General features: G+C 47.4%; 1 protein-coding gene across 12 annotated transcripts in view; it reads right to left on the bottom strand.

Moving 5' to 3' along the window:
- MTSS1 (MTSS I-BAR domain containing 1) overlaps positions 1-21,717 on the bottom strand; it is a 152,607-nt gene that overhangs the window by 23,741 nt on the left and 107,149 nt on the right. For 6 of the 12 annotated variants that reach the window (XM_074353039.1, XM_074353033.1, XM_074353031.1 and 3 more), the window contains exons 4-7: positions 12,211-12,295; positions 9,946-10,037; positions 8,358-8,432; positions 4,318-4,329 (exon numbers count right to left, since the gene is read on the bottom strand). In XM_074353039.1, coding sequence (XP_074209140.1) covers positions 4,318-4,329; positions 8,358-8,432; positions 9,946-10,037; positions 12,211-12,295 — 264 coding nt within the window. The remainder of the gene's footprint in view (positions 1-4,317; positions 4,330-8,357; positions 8,433-9,945; positions 10,038-12,210; positions 12,296-21,717) is intronic. The other 6 variants (XM_074353041.1, XM_074353038.1, XM_074353040.1 and 3 more) reach the window with 1 other exon arrangement.

The following is a 21,717-nucleotide window of genomic DNA, read 5'->3' on the forward strand; positions in this document are numbered from 1 at the left end:
CAGCCATGGTGGAGCCAGGTGACACCTTGACAACAGGCTCATCGTGCGCAGAGACATCTCAGGGCATTTGTCTCAGCTCCCGCATCAGCCGTGTGCAGCCAGAGTCACAAGCCAGGCACCTGATGAGCTGTGTGGGGTGACGCTTTTCCAGAGACCAGCTCTGTGAAGGAAGGGAGCCCGCAGCTCCAGGCCTCCAGTGAAGCTGTTTGCTCTGTTTTCACCTAGAATTCTCAGTTGTGAAATATGACTCATGAATCCCCTGGCCTCTGAGGACCACATCCCCTGGCTTTCATCTCAAGTGTAACAGCCCCTTGCAGGGGCTTCCTGGGTTCTGTTCCAACATCTCTACTGACTGCACTCAGGGACAGCTTCCTGAATGCCACACGGGATCTAAAAAGTAAAGTTTGACCACTGCTGCTCCTACTAAGATGGCAGGAGTCGGGATGCCCCTTCGTTATGTTTCTCCCCATCAGCATGCTAGCAGTGGGTGCAGGCTGCCAGGGTCGTCAGCTGCGTCATCCGCTGGCCACCCCCTTCTGACTCTGCTGACTGCTCTACCTGGCATTTCCAGGGCCAGAACGTATGTCAGGCTGTGGCTCTCTAACACTGATCAATTAAGAAGTCCCTCCCTGTCCATTTCACATAGGTTTTCCCATTAAATAAGACTGTACCCGTTCAGTTATTCCCTGCATAACTCAATGCATGTGTGCCTACAACACCTTTCCCAAGCCTGGAATAAAGCAGTGATTCCACAATCTTCCCCGTGGTGTTATGTGCAGTAGCAGCTAAATACCCAGAAAGATTGCAAGGCTAGAACAACCTCCTAGATCTAACGGTCACCTGTCCACATGTACAGCCACCCCAACTTCAGAAAGAACTTTTCGAGCTTTAATTCCAACAGAAAACAATCACGGGTTTGGGTCCAAAGTATACATGTCCCAACTGCACTGGAGTGGCAATCCCTCCTCTTCTGGGGATGCTCACTGGAGGTGAGTGTGGCCCTGGGGAAAGCAGCCTGGAACCATGGGCCGGCTCCTTCTACTCCCGACATCAGATTTCAGGAAGGACCGATATTCTGGTTGTCACTTTGCAGAGAGCTGACACGCATCAGGGGGAGGTTGTTGGAGAAAATATCCAGAGTTTTCCTGGTGCGGCTGCCGCCTTTCAGGGCTGGGCCTTGCAACCCGGATCACTAGCAATACGAGGAGGGCCATCTGCAGCTCCACACTGACTCCAGTGGCCCAGAAGGTCCTGGGGGATGATAGTTCCTGATCATTCCTGGAGGCACGTGCATGGCAGATGGGGTTAACCCGCAAGAGAGTCTCTTTGAGCTGGCCACACTGCCTTCTGAGAGGTCTGCTTCTCCGCCTCCCAAACTCAGCAGTAGGAACAGAGCAAGGAAGCCTCTGCATCGTGCCCGGCAAGACAGCCAGGTGACCCGCTAACAGATGCCTGGGGCTTGAGATCCGTAGGTGGGAATTCCCTCTGGGGAAGAGGGCCACTCCCAGTGCTCCTCCTCCTCAGAAACAGGGTAGCTGGACGGAGTCGAGACACACTCAGCTTTTACCACTGAGGGAGGGAGCACCATTCACCCATTGACTGCAGTGTCCGGGGCAACCTGAGAGTGGTTTCCACCAGCTCGTGCGCACAGGAGAACGGGGCGAGGAAATGCAGGCGTTCACCTGGTGCCGCCAGAGGCGCCAGCAGAAAGGATTCAGCGTCACACAGGCTTCTTGCTTCCTCCGCACATAGGAAGGGCGATGGGCGGAGTTTAGTCCAGTTTGAAGTCTGATCAGAAATGGGGCAGAGTGATAGAACCATCTGGAAGCAGGTAGCTGAGGCTGAGCAGCGGGGGTCACTGTGGCTCCTGGTCCAACAGTGGAGGGACTGGCTGCCCCCATGAAGCTGACTCAGGGTATCGCACGCACTGCCCTCTGCAGCATGGTCGCCCTTCACTGCGTCCCCGTGCTCCCGTCTAAATGGGGACGGCCACGTCCTGGCGCACCCTGTCCTCTCTACCTTAAGCAGCCCTCGCCCCATTCTCACCAGCTGATCCCACTTCATCTCCCTCACCCCCTGCCCACCCCAGGCATAAATGGGTCCCTTGCATTTGCCCCATGGCTACACATTTTGCTCGTACTCATCCTGGTGCTGAGCACACCAGATTAAACTACAGCTGACCCTTGAACAACGTGGGTTTGAACATGGGTCTACTTAGACATGAGTTTTTTTCAATAAATATGGAGTTGGCTTCTGAATCCACAGGTTCCATATTTGCGGATTCAACCAACTATGTGTCGCTCATGTACTGTGTTTACGATCCTTGGTTGAATTAGTGGATGTGAAGGGCTGACTATGGGACTTGAGCATCCATCCCCCTGGAGACAATCCCCCTCGGACAGCAAGGGACGACTGTAATTGGTTTCCTTCCACTAGGGTCCCAGTTCCTCGAGGGAGCAACGTATCGCTGGCTCAATACATTTTATTGACTTATAAATTTCTTCCCTGTGGAGGCCCCTAGTGACAGCTTATGCAGGGACCTGGGATTCAAGGTAAATACTTCTGATAGACCGAAGGAAAGTGTGCATGTGTGTGTGTGTATTTCTTTTCTTTTTTTGTAAAATCAGGATATTTTAACTGCCATGAAACTTTGCTAAAATACAGGTGTCCAGGTTCAAAAATGATTTACAACTTGTAAAATAAAATTTCTGAGGGCTTCAAGCCATACATCTTTCTTATGTCTTTATGCCCCAGTTCACTGCTATGATTATATGCCACTAGTGGCTTAGTCCTGTGAACCAGCCTTTGCAAGAGAGGGAACTAGAGGGGATGTGGAAATTTTTCCTGACTCAGATGAGCAGAATTTAAGTCAGGAACCCAAAAGGTTTCTTTACTCATCCTAATCCTAACTGCCCATCATTTAAAACAAATAGCATGCCCCCTTGATTTCACAGATGGACTCACACCAAGCTTTCCAGCAAAGGTGTCCTCAAAAGGCTACATATTATACATTCCCTTTATAAGAAATGTCCAGAATAGGCAAATCCACAGAGACAGAAAGCAGATGAATGGTTGTCAGGGGCTGGGGGAGGGAGAATGAGACATGACTGTTTAAAAGGCAGGGGATATCTTTTTGGGGTGATAAGAACATTCTGAAATTAGACAGCAGTGATGGTGGCACAACATTGGGAATGCACTAAACGCCACTGAAATGTACACTTTAAAATGGTTTAAATGGTGCATTTTATGTCACACGAATTTTATCACAATAAGCAAGAGTGGCTGTGTCTTACCTTCCTTCCAAAGGTATACTAAAAACTGTTCAAGCTGTTTCATAACCACAACATTGAGGACTGGAAAGGATTATCGCTTCTAAACAGTGGGGAACACTACCCCAATGTCACCATGACGGGAAGGAGGCAGAGCTGTTTTCCCCGCCACAGCAGGTCATCCTGGCCCCACAGCTCAGAGGAGACCTGTGTGGTTTGGGTTCACTGTAGATGACAGAATCCAAAGCAAAAACCTCTTTGGGGCTGTTCAGTGAAAGGGCTCAGAGGACACTCAAGCACACTCAAGCAAGATAACCCACACAGACAGCTCACAGACGGACCTTTCGGAGACAGAGGGACAGCCACGAGACTCTAAAAGCGACTTGAAGTTTTAGTAGCGTTATTACCCACAGAATCAGGGTCAACATTCAGTCAAGAAGAATCATTCTGATTATTGAATTCGAAGATCTGATACCTTTGAAATGAAACACTTCACAAACTCCGCTGCAATAAGAAATACTTTTGATTTTTTCAAAAACAAATGATTGGTTTTGAAAAAACTCTATGGTCTTGGGAGGGGACAAAGTTAAAGATATTTGGCAAGCTGAATACAACCCAATCTGATTTGGGAATTATTTTGAGGACTTAATTAGTGTTGCTCTATATGTTTTGTTTGTGATACAAATACACACATATCTCCTTAGATATATATGTACATATAAATATATTTATTTCCTGTGGAAAGGAGGTTTTAAGTCACTCTGTATTTCTTTTTCCACAAGTCTAATACCGAATTATGAGGATGCAAAGGCTTGCAGAATGTTGAGCTAACCTGTGCAAGGGCCAAACTTCAAAGAAAGAAAATGATTGATTGAAACACACGCACACACGATTTTCTTAAAGTTATGGAAGATTAGGTAGGCACAGTTGATTGTTCTGAACGGGTAGGAAAACTGGGGCAACCAGCATAGATCTGGACAACCACGGAAAGCCCACAGCAAGGACCACACCGTGACCAGCCACCAGAGATTCAGGATGACAGACTTACCGAGGGCGTCCACTGGCAGGGGGGGCACACGGTGAGAAAGTGCAGGATACACAATTGACACAAAAAGGAAAATAATAGAGTCAAACTGGTATTCGAGCAGCAGTCTTCCCTTTCTTTCATGTGTTAAAACAGTCCATGGCTTGCCACCGAATTTTATATTAGGACGATTCAACCCGCATCCGCCAGGTTCCCTTCTCTGACTTGCTAATAGTCTCTCCTTCCCCTCTAAACAGAACTCTTCCTAGTTCCTAATCATCATCCCCAGAGAATGCAGCAAGGTTTCTTCTTAAAAAGAGAGATGAAGGATATATTCCCATAAGGGAGCCAATTAAGATGCTTTAACAAGAAAAACTTTCAAGTGTAATTTATTGTAACTTGAACAGTAACTAGGGAAACCAGGATCCGAAGTTCAAGCTGGGGTGAAATGAAAATTTAAAAAATAAAGAAAGAACTTAAAGTTTCTGTATAATAGCAAATAATACGCTAACATGGGACTCTGTTAGTTAGGTTTGTAACACTAGCTTTGCAGCCTCTGCTGAAAAATGACACATTCAACTATTTCAAAGTCAGGCTCAAGGGTTAACATAGTAAAAATGTTTCAGCTCCCTCTCTCAAAGTCTCTGATAAACTTTCAGTAGTTACAGATGGAAACAGAAGGCTTTACCATAATTAATTTTTCAATTTAAATTAATAATGGTATGAGTTAGTGAAATGAGAAATAAGGCTGCTGACTTTGGACAGTAAGGTGGCAACAGTGGGCAAACAGCATAAAATGTTTCCCAACTCCAACCTTCTCTTACTCCCACCAACACTAGGTCACAGCTAATTCTAGGATCTCGAAGGCCATGAGCTGACATCAAGCAGCTGGGCCTGATGAAGGCTCAAGAGATGCCTCTCAGAGCTCGGCGCTTCTGAGTCAGCTCCACACCACTGCCTCATCTTCCTGCTGCCTTTGCCTTGTCCCCCTCATCTGTCAGCAAGGCTGGCTCTGCCCCATGTGCTGACTCTGGGCACTAGCCTGGAACTTCTCGAAGGGCGGGAACTGTCCCTTCTGCTCCCAACTCCCTGCCTAGTGTTTATGCCTGGTAAATGTTCAATTAGCCTGCCTTCCACAAAAATAGGTACACTCACCCATAGATGGAGCATATATCAAGTTGTTTTAAAATGATTTTGAGATAAAGTCGATCCAAACCCAAAAAACCATTAAAAGGTTTTTGACGGTAATATTTCATTAAATACCTTTAGAGCACAAGTTATCGCTCTATAGTATCTTAAAAAAAAAAAAAAAGTCAAATCAGAATGTGGCAAATGGTGTCATAGCTGCAGAGTGAAAGTAAAGGTAAACTGGTCTCACACAAAAATCACATCCCGTATGTGTCTGCTCATGTCCAGGGCAGTGCTAAAACCATCCTTAAATGCACAAAGGCTCTGAAATTTTGAAAAGGAGAGTCAGAAGAATTTTTAGATCAAAGATCACAGTTTTGGAAAAAGGTGTGGCAGAAAGCTGTCTGACAATCTCCTAAAAACATACCTAAAAGGCAGTGATTATTGGGCTGTATAAATCAGATTTAGTTCTACCAGGACAAATTAAAAAAAAAAGGATCCAAAGCATTTGTCCTTCCTAACACATGGTATAAATTTCAGAAGAACAGCCAACACTTTATAAGCCGAGAGTCTAGGAAGCCACCACTTGAAGGAGATGGAAACAGATGGAGAGATGTGTTTTAGCAGAAAGGGAAATGTTAGCTAACCAGACCCCAAAATAACTGGAAGCCCTGAATAAGCAGATTTCTTCCAGCCCTTAACCTGTAGTGATTCTCAGGCCGTGCATTTTCTAGGACAGCATTTCATAACAAACATTCACTCAGAATGACAATTCTAGTACCTCCTAGAAACAGAAAGCGCCATTCACCCCAAAAATACACAGATGTGAGAACTTAGTCCAAAAACTGCACTTATATATTTTTGGAAAAAAAAATTTATAAAGGAAAGAAATAAAAAACTATTTCAGATTGTACGCTGGAGTAACTAGAAAATCATTTGGAACATTCTAAGCTGATCTGACTTGGCTTGTAGACATAAGAACACCGTCACGGCTGCCTTGTCTGGAAAGGATATGGTGCCCAAGACCATCACGTATGTGGTTGGGGCTGGAAAGACCCCTGATCACAGCCTCCACTCTCTCAGCCTTCAGGCCCAAATGCACCAGGAAACCTCACTAGTAAATGTCAATTATTCCTGAGTCCCAGGACCAGACACATCTCCCACATTTTTCAGGCTGGCACCCGATGTATCCTGGGTCTTTCTGTCCAGCACCTTGATGGGAAACTCGGTATTCTCCCTAGGCAGCCTAAGCAGTGCTGGGCAAGTCTACTTGCCAGAAACTTCCTTTTGTGTTGCACTGCACTCAACCTATCCGGCATCCCCTGTAGGTCCAAATTCTGCTAATTGGACAATGCCACTGGTTTTGAGTGATAGACCAAGACTGTCTCAGTCTCCACGCAGAATTCAGAGAAAAGGATTATCACCGCAGCCAAGGACTTACGGCCTCCGGAAAGAGAGCTCTGGAAGAGAAAAGGGAAAACAGCTTCTTTTTCTTAGCTTATCCTTTTCACCAAACTCCCAAACCTTTTCCAAGCCACAGATCTGACCTGGAACCTCTCTCCAAACCAATTAATTTCTCCTATCTCAAAGCTGTCATGTTGTCAATTAGGTGGAGTTCAGCTCCAAATCTTTACCACCCTGTTCTTCCATGGGACCTTAGATTCAGTAGAATATGGTGGCAGTTTTATCTACATTTACCACTAGACTCATTAAAATGTGACTGGCCACAAACCCTATTACTCATCAAACGCTAGCCCCCAGGTGCTTTAGTTAGACAGAATGTAAATTTCAGAAGCACCAAGACCAGAAAAGCACATCCAAAAGAAACAGCTGGGGCCAGTACTAACAGAAAAACTGATCATGGGTGAAGATTCTGCTGCCCTGATCTTGAAATGGCCTCATGGTTGTTATAAGAACTAGGAGACAGGGGCGCATTTTTTAGAAATGCCAAAGCTTAAAAACTTTGTCCTGTCCCCACGCCTCTTCCACCAAACTATCCCAACTTTCCAAGAGCATTTTCTTTTCATTCCAAATGAGAACTGCTTGTTTAGGAAAGAGGAAGTTTGGATCTGGGAATTACTACCTAAAAGAGCTGTTGTCTCAAACAGACACTAAACACCACCCACCCACAGAGCATCCTGATGGGGGAAAACCCCATTTTATCAGTTGTGACGCAGCAAATTCAAAATCTTGCTATCAAGAATAGTCTGGAGGGAAATGTCACCTTCTCAAGTTCAAGAGAGTCCCTGCATCTTGTTAGGTCTTAGTAAAATGTTACTAATGTTTGCAGAGTGGATGTGGCTAGATTTTTCTCTTCAAACTTCCAGTCCAAGTTGGGAAAGCAGAGCTAGGTCACAGATCTGACAACGAACTGGTTTGTCAGTGATGTTCAGCTGTGTCAGGGAGGTCATCTTGCACCAGCAATCTCGTCTTCCTTATCCAGCTCCCACCCTCATGAACCCCATGAAAAATCTCCTTGTACAGCAATGACTCCCAGCTCCCACTGCAACCATTTCTAACGTCCTCACAAGGCTTAATAAAGGGTTTCGGAGATTATAGGCTGTGAAAGATGGAGGAGAAAATGACATCATTTCTGCAATAATTACTATAGAACACTTGCATAAAGGCTTCTATGCATTATCCCAAGGCTTCCAAGAAACTTACAGGGTTCATTACAACGCACATTAGGCGTTGGAACTGTCAAATTTTGGAGATGGGGTGGGGAAGGGAATGAGTCAAGTACAACTTTTTAAGGGTCTCAAATTAATAGATATTCTGCACTTGGGAATTTGAATTCAGAGAGATTTCATGAGCTCCTTTCTGTTCACAGGACTATCATATGTAAGGAAGCTGGACTGAAGACTTTGCTTCAAAGACAAACCAAGCATGTGGTCATTTTCCCTAAGAAGCACCCTAACGACAGAATTTGTAGTTACCTTTTTTAGCTTTCTTCTGTAGTTTCAGTGTATCTGAGGACTTCTTTTTTATCTCTTGGCGAGCTTTTTTATATTCTAAGAGAAAGCAGAATATTGAACAATTTTACCACTTTGCTCAACAGAAAATATTTTAGGAACAGTCATTGCTTTCATCACCAAAAGCATGAACTATGACACGCAATACATAGCTTTACTGGAATATAATACGATAAAAATCTCATGACAACATTTTACAGCAAAGGGGCTAAGAACACGAAAGCCAACAAAATGCACTAAGGTCCCTCCCTGCAGTATTCATTCATACCAGCTCTGAGGAAAGACAGCATTGGGGAATATTAAAATAAAAATGAAAAATTCACAATTTCCCAGCTCAAGTATCAGAAAATGTTTACAATATTATCTTCTTTCCTAAGGCCCAAATCCCCAGTGCTTCACTCAAAGAAGAACCCATATGGCAAGATAGTGGCTAGATGTTACAATTCAGAAAAGAGCACCTCGGACAGCAGGGGAAACCAGACCACGTGGGAAAAAACTAGGCAAGACTGAACTGCTCCCACTTTCCCATTAATCCCAAGGCCAGACACTGTGGACATGGAGGAGGGGCAGCCCCTTGTACCACATCCCCCAGTAACCACTCCCTCTTCCCCCAGCAGCCCACCCCACCCCCGGACTTTCCCATTTTTGGGGCTGGCATCTCTGTCACCCAGGCATGGACATCTGAAATGACAGTCGCCTGACACTTCTCTCCGTGGCTGCCCTCATATTCAATTAATGGCCAACTTGACCAATTCCCACAAAGCCATCCCCAACCTTTCCCTTCCCCCCACCTCCAAGCCTATCAGATCTCTTTTATATGCACTTAGAATCAACTGGTAGTCAACTCTTTCCAGTTACATCCCCTCAGATCTACCCACACGCTTTCCCTCCAGCACACTGACTTCAGGTCGCATGATGCTCAGAGCAAGGTCTCCTGCCCCTTCCACTCCACCAGGACCCCACCCTTTGGCTCCAGAAGACCCACAGAGGTGATATCTGTCTGGACCACTCTGTCCCCAGACCTGGTGCATGAGGTTCTGGGACACATTGGTTGAAGGGATATAAAAAGAGAATGGCCAGTTCTGGACAGGAGACCCCAGGTTAGTTTATATCATTAAAAGTCTGGTTTTCAACAAATCTATGTATGTATATGTATGACTGAAATACTATGCTGTACACCAGAAACTGACATAATGTTATAAGCTGACTATACCTCAATTAAAAGAAAAAAAACCCCGAAACGAAACAAAACAGACAAAAAAAAGAAGTCAGGTTTCTAAATGTGCTGAATGCCTAAAGGGTGAGTCTCTGGCGTTTAAGCCTGCCATTACCAATCGCTTTTAATTCAGCGGATCACAATAAATACCCCAAAGCGATGAGGCTATCCCCTAAGTAATGCTTCATATCCAAAACTCAGCCTCCAACACTGAAATGCCCACAGGAAAAGTGGGGAAAGAGCAGGTCCTTAGGGTGACACCAATCAACCCAGCAGAGGGACAGGCAGAGCCAGCAGCATGCCGTCGGAGACTAACGTGCGTCAGATGCCCCATACCTTTGGCGTGGTCTTTATCCAGCTGGTTGGCCCCTTTCTTCCACTCTTCCATCTGCTCTTGAAGTGGGTTTATCAGACAGTCGATTAAAGCACTTGTACCGAAAGAGAAAGAAAAGGAGAAATTAAGCAGACATATTCTGTTGTCACGGTTTAAACTCAGTTGTCAAAACATACCTGAATCACAATTACCTGGAGCCAGACAAGGCAGCACACTAGGGCCAAGTTCACATCCAAATCCCCTAATTTCCTAATAGCTGTGTTCTCAGTACACTTTTCAGTGCCTGGTAAGAAGCTGGACCCACGACTGGCTGGCCTGACCTCTCTTCTCATCACCCCTGTTTACAGTCCAACACTCGTATTAACCAGCAAGGTTGCAGACCAGTGGGGTCGCCCCTCTGGCTGCACAGAGGAGCCACTCGGAGAGCTTTCAAAAGGCAAAGACACCTGGGCCCCACCCCATACCTGATAGAAACCTGGAGGGTGGGCCCAGCATTACTTTTTTTTTTTTTCTTTAAGACCCACATGATTGTGACGTGCATTCAGGGAAAGGAGTTGTGAACAGAGACGAACTGTGGACAGCCTAGAGGAGGATCAGAGGGGTAAGGGGTCTCCAGATACATCCCTTTATTTCATGCAGTCTCCCAAACAGGCTGTAGTCAGGTAAGCAGAAAGTTAGCTCCCCACGGAGGAGAATCATGCCAGTCAGGGGACCGAGGGTGCCATGGAGGGAAAGCTGGCCTGGTCCTACATTACAGAGGTTTCGAAAAATCAGAAAATGCCCATCAACTGCTTGACTTGAATCGGTGAGAACTACAAAAAAGGTGTTCTCAAACTGCTTTTTGATCCTGAGCCTCTGAAAATCCCCAAGTTCTGGGTATGACCTCCCCCTTTTCTTCCTAGGATCTACCAGCAGTTCCCGCCCCTGCATGTGCCCCCTCCAGCTGTCAGTGCACCTCACACCCTCACTCCCTCCAGGTCTGTGTCCTAATCTTCCTTCTGAACAGAGATGCTCCCTAACCAGCCTGTGTCCAACAGCCACACCCACTCCCCACCTCCATGTGTTTCTCCTCGAGTCATTTATCACCCCCTGACATCCTATCAGATTTATACAGTGTCTAGAGCGTAAGCTCCGTGAGTGCAGGATGTGCTCCTATTCAGGGCTATGTCCCGCACACCTAAGACAGCGCCAGGCACATAGCAGGTGCTCAGCAAACAGCGGCTACTGAATCACTAAAATGGAATGAAGTGTCGCTGGACTGGCCTGGGAATAAACCAAGGTGACATGTGAGAAGAGGCGTGGTGTGTGCTATCTTGGGAAGCCCCCTTCCAGGGGTGAGGAGAAAAGGAAGCTGGATTTCATCACCTGCTCCAGCAGGTGCTTTCTGCTCTATGGATAATGCATGCATTTTCAGAAGAACCCTTCAGAGAGTCTTACACCCACGGGACAGAGGCTGAGATCCCAGCCCAAGATTATAGCATGTCAGCGGCCAGCCCAGGGTTCAGACCCAGGAGCCACTGTCTCCCAGACTAGGTGCTTCCCGCTGCATCCCACGGCCTCCCATGGTGGCCCGGCCCAGAAGGTCAAAGGGATGCCACCTTGGCAGCCCCTCACACAACTTGCAACTCTCAGAGCAGAATGGGGCAGGACTGCTGGACGATGCTGATCTGTTTGGAAGAACGTCCATTCGCATCTGGACCCTGGTGACTCCAAATCCCTGTGCCAGCCACTGCCATTTCTACCCATTCTGGACACCCGTGAATCAGACAAGAGGCCGGTAGCTTGGAAGGTTCTATGAGCTACCACTGTGGGCCTGGGGGAAGCACACGGGTCCCGAGTAACAGGATAGCAGCACACGCCTCCCTCTCCAGGAGGGCAGCTCCTCCTCCATGGGGGTTCCTGCAGTGGGTAGGGGCCCAGAGGTCTCAGCAGGACGCCCCACTCCTCACCCTGGAGGGTGGGGAGAGATACACAGAGAAGATCCTGAAGTGGGGGGTGCAGGTTCCACCAGGGCAGGGACCCAGGCCGTCTGGTTCTGCACTGTATCCCCAATGCGCAGACCAGTACCTGGCACACAGCAGATGCCCAACTGAATATCTGTTCAGTGAGTGAGCAGAGTGATGGGTGGTGATGAGAGACTGGCTGTAGGGATTTAAATGTTGTGGGGAAACCAGTGCTGCTTGAGGTGAGTTATGCTAGGTACCACCACTTCCTTAACCTGAAATCAGCAAAGGGCATTTGAGACCCAGGAGAAACAGGGTCCTCACCTGGAAAACTGCCTCAGCTTGGCTTCTATGCTCCGATGCCTCATGCACATCCTGGTTAGGGCAGAGCCAATCTCCCTGGTACCACCTGCAAAAGCAACAGAGGCAAACTTGAGGGATAGGAGACAAGTAGGCATCACTGAGATCCCTAAAGAGAGAATGAAAGCATTTAAAAAACAGCCAGATTTCACCATGTTATAAAACCCATGCCACTGTGGTTCAGACTTCTCACCATGCACATGCACGTGGATGTAAATGTACACATACATGGCTACATATTTTGATGTCATCAACAAAACCAAAGCTATCTTCATTCTATATGATATCCTCTAATATTTTCTATTCTGTCTGGGTTTTTTTTTTTCTTTGATGCTGATTGTGACCCAGAAATTGAGTTTACATAAACCCACTCAATGGGTGTGAAGATGATTAAAATAGTATCTGATATTTATCGAAAAGCTGTAGTTCTTTTTTCCGCACTCCTGGCAAAATAATACTCATATTAACATTATTTGGAGCAGCAAATAAAACCATTCCAGCTAATTGTTTTAAGACTCATCTTCTAGCACAGAAGTAATTTAGAGAAGAGCAAGGCTAAAGCAAAATGAAAGAATATTTTTTGACGGGTTTGGGTAACACCAGTGAAGTCCTCAAATTCAGCAAATGTCGAAGTAAACTGAAATACAGCTTGGTTTTCCCGAAATTCTCGCCACACATTTCCCCTCAGGCACACCGTTTTCTAAGATTATTTCTGGAGTTCCCTTCCTTCCCCTTCTTAGAAACAACGCTTAAATCAGCATCTACTTGGGCCCATGTGGAGGAGGGGAAGCCAACTGTAACTGCACCGACCACTGGAAAGCACAATTATAAATGGTATGAAAACACTGGGGCTCATGAAATCAGAGGAAAAAGTGTCAAATAAAGCACTATTTTTTAAGAGACAAGGCTTTCAAGGGAAAAGCTGCAGGAATTTATGGTTGGTTTAACCAAGTCAAGGTGACAGGAAAAAAATTCCCTCCCTGATGAGTACGCGTGACATTACTTGGGGCTGTATATTCTGCTCTGCTTTCTCTTTGAGAAATGCCACTGTGCTGCTTCAGTTCCAACCTATCTTCCATTTTATCCTGCAAACCCAGCAGGTTTTCAGAACCCCCCAAATTTAGTATTAATAGTGATATAGGTTTAATATTTCCATATGTTTATTTTGGTCCAAAAACAAGCCTTTGGAGCAATTCTTCCATTCCCCTAAAACAGGGTTTCTCAATCTTAACATCACTGACACATCAGGGCAGGGTGATTCTTTGTTAGGGGGCTGTCCTGTGCATTGCAGGATGGCTAGCAGCATCCCGGCCTCAACCTACCAAAAGCCAGTAGCAGACCCCATATCTGTGACAGAAAAATGTCTCCAGACAGTCCCAAGGGTTCCCTAGGGAGCAAAATCTCCCCTAATTGAGAAGCCCTGCTGTACAAAGAACCTGAGCAGGAACTCAAGGTCACTCGAAGCTGATGTTCTAAATGACCAGAAGTATAAGATGTTGCCCTGTAGCTCCCAGCACCTGCCAGAAGTTAGTGAGTGACCACCTGAACCTCCCCATCTCTGGCAGCTCGCGCTGCTCCACCAGGGGGAACCAGTAGAGGGCGCTGTTTTCACACGAGCCACTTGCCTTCTGGGCTCACTTCAGATTCTTAAGCTTTGATTGCCTGTAAGCGAGGACCAGGAACATTTTATCCCCAGGGAAATATCTCCTATTTTTCCTGGGCCTTCATTTGATTAAAAGTTAATAACCTGGCCTTGCAGGGAAATTGGCACACTCATTCACAGCTGGTAGGAGTGTAAACTAGTACTTTTCTGGAGGAAAATTTGGCAGCATCAATCAACAAATGCCTTAAAAACAAGCCCCTGCTTTGACCCAGCAATTCTACTCCTAGAAATTTTACTGGAGGAAACAATCAAGGCTGAGAGCAATTCCTTACCAGTGAGGGTAGTCGTTGAAATGTTGTTGACTACAGTAAAGACTGAAAATGAAATCTCTTTCTAGGGGGCAGGCTGAACACTAGACACAGCCACAAAACAGAACTGCATGCGATCACTAGAAGTGCTGGGGGGCGGTGTTTCAGGCCACAGGAAGTGGGTCGGTCGTACGGAGCTGAGGACGTGCTGGGCCCTGGGATGCGTGCTCTGCACACACAAACTCATCTAAGCCTCACCAGACTCCCAGGTGGCTGGGTGTTATTATCATCCCCATTTTACAGACAGGTAAAGCGCCGTAGGTAACTTGACCAAGGTCACGCTGCTAGTAAGTGGGATTCGAACCCAGGGTGAACTGGGTTCATCCAGAGTCTGTGCATGGAACCACTCAGCATGGGGCACTTATCCCAGAAAAAGGGAGGTGGGAAGAGGTAGAGCCAAGAGCCCAGGACACTCTGCTAAACTGGCTTATCTCCACCCTCCTGTGGTGTTAGAGTTTTACAGCCCAGCTCTCAAATTTGGGTTCCTGAGCCTAGAACTGTCGAATTGACACTAGGGGGACTAGGCGCCAATTCGTGCTAAGCTGCTACAGAGAGCTCAGTGATGGAGAGCTGCTTTGTTGAGGACCCAGACCTGTTTCCTAAAAAGAGAATTCTATGGACAGAAAAGATCACCTCAAAGCTCGGCTCCCTAACCCCATTTCTCTGTGCCATGATTTCAGTTACCCTCCCAGATTTTTTTTCTTAGATTGTCCCTGGCCACTTATCATTCCCAGGCAAGACCAAGGCTTCCCAGAAACAGTGAACTGCGGCCCGCCAACAAGCAGCTTCTACTTGTGCTGCGTGGGCCCCATCACTGTGCCTCTGCAGCGCGGGGCTTCCCATGAGGTGGGGGAAAGGAAGAACCGCAGACAGAACTTCCACGCCGCAGTGTCTCTGTCCAAGTGACACAAGGGCAGGGGACAGGCCAATGACATCCTCTGCGGACCCCAGGACCTGACCATTAGAATGACTGTTGATCTTGGCCACATGGGGCACCCTAAAAATAGCTCTATCTGTGGATGCGCTTAACAATGTCCTCTGCTCTTCCTGACCCTTGCTCAAACTTAAAAAAAAAAAAAAAATCAGCAGGTTTGAAAAAGCTTCAGAGGAAACTGGCTTCAGTTACAAAGACAGAACAGGCATCTGGAAGAGCTCTGAGTTGTCAGTGAGAATATTTATGGAATCAAATGACTGAGACATACTCAGCCGCTTGTGAGTGAGGACAAGATCATCCTTGTTTCTGTATTCCCTGCACCCAGCGCTGGTGCTGAATGAAGCAGCCAACATTGACCATTTTGAGAAAGGAATGGTAGCATTTTGCCACACCTGGAAGTGGGACTCAGGACTCGGTTTGTCTTTCGTTTGATACCTAAGTATCTGTGTATTTTCTTTGTGCATTCAATAGAAGGTTCAAAATAAATACTGGATTCTTATTATTTTATAAAAGGTCTATACTAATCCAAGGTCAGCCTGGAGAAACAATGGCACATTTGTTTTCTATTGCTGCTGCCAAAAATTTGGTGACTTTCAGCAGCATACGTTCATATTATGGTTCTAGAAGTCAGAGTCCACTATCTGTTTTTCCAGGCTAAAACCAAGCTGTCAGGAGGGCTCTGTTCCTCCAGAGGCCCTGGGGGAGGATCTGTTTCCTGGCCTTTTCCAGCTTCTACAGACGGCCTGCATTCCTTGGCTTATGGCCCCTTCCTCGACCTTCAAAGCCAGTGGTGGAGCATCTTCTCTCTCCTCTGACCTCTGCTTCTGTCCTCACATCTTCCCTCTCTGACTCTGATCTTCCTCCTTATAACTCTTGTGCTGTCCTGGACCCACCTTAATAAGCCAAGATAATCTCCCCATTTCAAGATCCTTAGCTGAGTCCTATGTGCAAAGCCCCTTTTGTCAGGTGCAGTAACATAGTCATAGGTTCTGGGGATGAGGGACGCGGATGTCTTTGGAGGGGGCGGGGCATTATTCTGCCAACCAAAGATGAGTAGGCATTGTGAATTTGGAGAATGCACGGACACTGCGGTCAGCCTTCCCGGGCCCATTTCATTCATCCCCAGATGGTTCATCTGGGCCAGTGATCTAATTCTATCCCCTTTGGCAGTGGCTGGTTTGGGGATGAGACGAAGATGGAGAGAAGGCTGTTGGGGAGGCATCCAGGGAAAATGTCCCCAGTCTTAAGATCAACACACCAAAGCGACCCCACAGGGCGTGAACGGGAAGCAGGCTGCCCAGTAGCTGCAGTCAGCCGTCTATAGCCGAGGGGACACCTGCCTCAGAAAGAGGCCCATCCTGTGGACAGAACCCAGAAAGAGCCCAACTCTCCAATGACCTCATTGAGCACTCCAAGAGCACCAAACGTACCAAACATCAACCAGGACGGCAGGCCACCCCACAACACATTTTTATAAGGAACCTTTTCCCAAAGCGTATCTGTTTCATCCACACCCAATCTTAGCAGTGGAGGTAAGTGACCCCCACTCCCATGCACCTCCAAAACAGTCCTGGGGGCACGTTAGCATCCTAGCCCATCCTGTCCCTCCTCCGTGCCACACATTGAGGTGACTCCAAGCTGCCTGCAAGCCACAGTCTGCAGAGGGAGCTTTCCCACCGCGGCTGGCGCGGAGTCTTAGCAGAAGCTTCCCGCCATCTCTCGAAGTAGCCTGCGGGTCAGGAGGAACTGGGAGTCTGGGGCTGGCGGATACAAACTGCTATTGCGGGTCAGGAGGAACTGGGAGTCTGGGGCTGGCGGATACAAACTGCTATGTACAAAACAGATAAACAACAAGGTCCTACTGTACAGCACAGGGAACTACATTCAAGGGCTTGTAATAACCTGTAATGAAAAAGAATAGGAAAAAGAACATGTGTATATATACACATAGCTGAATCACTAGCTGTATACCAGAAACTAATACAACACTGTAAATCAAAGAATAAAAAAAAGAAAAAACCGTAATAATAGCACACAGCTGATTAAGCGAGTTAATACATTAAGCACCCAGAACAGTACTCCACACATAAGTTCTTTAGAGTCTATGCTCTGAAAAAGTGTGTGTATATAACCGAATCACTCTGCTGTACACCTGAACATTGTAAACTAACTATACTGCAGGTAAAAGGTGTTTGCTATACATGTCCCCCCCCCCAAAAAGCAATTGAGTCAAAGGGTTAAGAGCTTGGCTCTGAAGTCACACCATGTGGATTCAAAGCCCAGCTCCCCCATTCACCACGTGTGTGACCTCAGGAAGGGTCTACCTTGCTTAGACTCAAATGTTGATGACTGTCCTCCAAAAGAAACCAGTTATGCCCACTGGTGTTTCATGTCATCTACATCTCAGACGTCTCACCCCAAAGGCATCATCTGTGACTTCCAGTTGGGGCTTCTTGTGAAACAATCTGTGGTATTCTAGGTTTTTTTTTTTAAACACCATTTTTGTCCCTGATCTTTTACAACTACCTCATCTATACTTAATTTGACAGCAGAGCTTTTTTTTTTTTTAATCTTATCTTTCCAAACAGTCCACTTATTTTGCAGAAACAGTCTGGATTTTCACACTCCTATCCCAAAGGCCGAGAAGGAGCAGCCAAGGACCCACTGGGAAGAACCTCCTCCTTATCAACAGTGATGCACCAACCAAGTGGTCACTGGATGGAACCCAATGCACTGAGAGGGTCATGGTCAACCGGCTGCCGGGAGTCCATCTCTCAGTGGCTCCGCCTTCAAAACAGGCAGGCAGCTGCCCCTGGCTCACCGGCTTCTAAAGGTGTCCGCTAGATCTCTTTGCCATTTTTATATAACAAAGCAAAACTCAAGCCTCTTTCAAGAAGGAAAGTTCCCACAGAATCCAGGAGACTCGGGACTACTTCCACAATGGCCCACGCGGCAGGTCACAATGTTGAGGATTCACAATACAAGGAAAGACTGTCTCTCTCCTGCCTCTCTCGCGCCCCTGCTCTACAGCCCAGAACCTTGAAATGTCAGGTGTCTTTTCACCATGACAGCCGGCCGGAGGACAGCCCGGGTGTTGCATCACAGAAGCCGCCTCAGCGACGAGCCTCAGCAGCCGCTTGGGCTGGGCTGGGCCCGGCGGGTGTACCGTCTGCTAACCTGGGGATGCCCGGGGGCCGGCGCTCAGCGCAGCTCCCACGGCTCCGCACACGCCACGCCAGCATCACACCTGATGATGAAGCGGGTGCCCTCCTTCTGCAGCCTCAGCAGCATGTTTGGGGATGCTCTACTTCACAAGTTTAAATGTGGGTATACAGACTTCGAAAGAGAGAGTCAAAGAGTCTCTAAGTGGCACCTGGGTGTGAGCCTGAATTCTAAGAAGAAAGAAGGGAGCTTGATTCCGATGCGTGGAGTTCAACTGTGACGTCCCAGCTGACGGAGACCACGCTGTGCCCAGCTGTCTAGTCCAGGGGACGAAGTCCGAAAGGCCATTAGGTGGACCCCATAAGGAGACCAACAAAATAATGGGTCAACAGGGCGCCCTGGGGCACTCCAGGCAGGAAACCAGCTGGACCTCAGCTGGAGGTGGGCACACCTGCTTAAAGTTCGAGAAAGTGAATCTTCTGGGCTGCATCAGATGACCTCTTTCTCCTCTAAGAGAAATAGTCTCATGGCAGCCGGGCTGCTGGAGAGACAGGACAGCATTTATGTACTCCCCGAACATTGCGGAAATGCTGCTGAGGTCTGCCTCTGTGCTGTGAGCGGAGAATGCCCTTGCCCTCCTGGGATGTGCAGCTCATTTAAACCTGGAAGCCAAAGATTTTCAGGGGTGGATGAACCTCAGAAAACTCACAAAGCAACAAACCAGCGGTTCCTTGCTGCTCAGCGTCCCGAGCTTGCCTTTAATGAGCGGAGAAGCTCCAGATGCCCCCTCAGGAGTCCTGCACTCACTGCCCTTTCTCTCGCTCAGGGAAACGCATCTGTGTCCTTCGCCGTGTACTTGTGAGGCGGCTGGTGCCTGTCAGCGGCACCGTCATTTTCATTAAAGGTCAGAGAAGGCACTCGGGATATTAAGAACATCAAACTAACAAACTGTGTTTCTTCTGGCTTCATCAGCATTTTATTTTTATCCTTGGGCACGGAGACATGGACAACTGGGAGAGGTGGTATCATCCGATGCCCTACATTTGTTTAACTACAGGGAAGGAAGGGAGAGGCAGGAATAACCAGTTTCTGGTCTAACAAGTCACCATGCAGACCATCTACCTTTACATCAGCCATGTAAGCGAGCTCCACCAGGCAGAGACACTGATCATTCATAAATCACTAAATAACGTCCAAATACCTTATGTTAGCCCTGAAAATGGTTTCAAAACTATCCAAACATTTCTGCATATGCCATTTAAATCACTGAAATTTTCTTGCACTACACAATTTAATTTCAAGGAAACAAACCCATGAGAAACATGAGTCATATTTTAAGCAGTGGAAGGATCTGTCCCTTTGTCCTCATGGGCCGGCTTAGGACAAACGTGGAAAAACTTAAAAGATTTTCAAAAATAAACCCTGAAAGCTCCCCGACAAAGGAAGTGTAACTTCCCTTCTGCTGCAATGCAATCCTGACATGCGTCCAGCCTCAAGGAAGAGAAAAACATGCAGGGTTTCCTGTTCAGAAACTGTCTTCTTCAGCTGCATGTAGGGACAATCCAGCTGGTGTCCACAGGGCAGCGAATACTGTGCACTCAGCAAATGCTGGAGAGGGTCAGCGCCCCATTTTGGGAAGACGCCCTTGTGCCCACAAGCAAGGTGGAGGATACTGCAAACTGTAATCAGCTGACCATCTTTCAGCCAATCTCACACTTTCCAGCTTCTCCCACTTCACAACTTCTCAAAAAGCAGAGGAAACAAGAGAGGAAAAAAAATGACACACCACACAGTCCTACCACCATCTGGCGGCTTCAGACCAGCAAGCACGAGATTCTGGCATGCCCGGCGCTGGCAGCTACAAAGACCAATACTCCTCTTTCTTTGTTGCTGTTTTGAAAGGAAAGCGAGAATGGTAATATGGAAACACAAAAATACGGACACGCTCACACTTCTAGGAAAAACCATGGTAGGAGCGAAGGGATCTCGACGGGGACTCTGCCTGCCTTCGTTCCCGATGGAACGGTGCCTGGGGGAAAAGCACCGCCGGGGTGTCGCCCGGGAAATGCTGCTGGCTCCCCAACATCTGCCACCACTGTCAACTCCCACTGCCAGGCTCTGCCTCTGTTGTACAGGCGCAGAAAGATGCTCCTGCTGGAGCCAGGCGTGAGCGACTCGAGGACGCCAACTCATGCCAGCAAAGCAGATGTGGGCTGATGTGCAAAACCACACGTCGCTTACTTAGTTCGTGAAACTGAATTGTCGGGCAGATAAGATGCTCACAGCTGCTGATCTGAGCATTACCTCCCAGGCACCTTCAGGGAAGGCCAGATAAGTCAGAACGGGGCCTGCTGAATATGGAAGCGGAAGAGGGCAATTTCTGTTTCAGGGATCAGAGTGAGAGTCCAGTGCAGCCGTCTCCTGAAGAGGGGTGAGACCCCAGAGCAGGCCCTGGTGCTGCCTCTTTAGCTGCCCTCTGGCTCTGCTTCTGCTGGTGCCCAGACCTCCTAGTGACAGTTTATCCTTAAGACCTCTAGTATCTAGAATCAGGTTACCCTTGCATGTTGCTGGCATAAAACTACTCTATTCCTTTAAGGGGCTTCTGTACGGCCCTGAACTATGCCAGAATGTGCTGACTTTACTACCTCTCAGGAAGCAATTTTGCTGCTTTTCAAATTATTAAGAGTAGCTACCGTTTACTGAGTGTCGGCAGTCTAACAAGCACTGGCAAAGCACGCTGTGTTCATTTTAAAAAATCTCACCATACTCCTCATGTAAGTATCAGTACAAGGCAGGGATTATTATCCTCACTTTACAGATGAGGACAAGGGGGCCCAGAGAAGTTAAGCAACTTGCCCAATGCTGCACAGCAGAGTTCAGGGTTTGCATCCAGGGTTGAGCCCACAGTTAGAAATTTTAACCATTCTTGAGGACATCTCATTATTGCTACTGTGTACCAAAATATTTGGTGGGTGAGAAGTTAGGTTTTTGCTTTCCAGTCATAGGATGCTATGATTGAGGGAAAAATAAAAACCCTGCCACCCAAACATCTGTGTTATCAGTCAGATCAAACCACACTGCCGCCACTTCCTTGCTGCACTGTGTGTGGGCTGGCCAGTGTGCACACACGGCCCTGGGAAGGTGGGCATGGACTGTCTCTGCAGGCGTCACCTCCTGCCAGCTTCCTGTGGCTCAGGGTGCTGTTTAGCCATGCAGAGGACCCTTCCCTACTTGCTAGGAGAATCTTTCCCCAAATCACCCTTTTAGCTACTGACCCATCCCAGGGGGGGCCCCCTGCAGTGTCCTTGAAACAGCCATCCTTGCTGGCCCAAATTCAGGATCTCCTGATTTTCTGTAAACACTGTCATCTCATAAAACAGCACATGAGATGTGTGCACATCTTT

The sequence above is a fragment of the Camelus bactrianus genome, chromosome 25 (assembly GCF_048773025.1).
Source record: "Camelus bactrianus isolate YW-2024 breed Bactrian camel chromosome 25, ASM4877302v1, whole genome shotgun sequence".
In the NCBI taxonomy this organism is placed as follows: Eukaryota; Metazoa; Chordata; class Mammalia; order Artiodactyla; family Camelidae; genus Camelus; species Camelus bactrianus.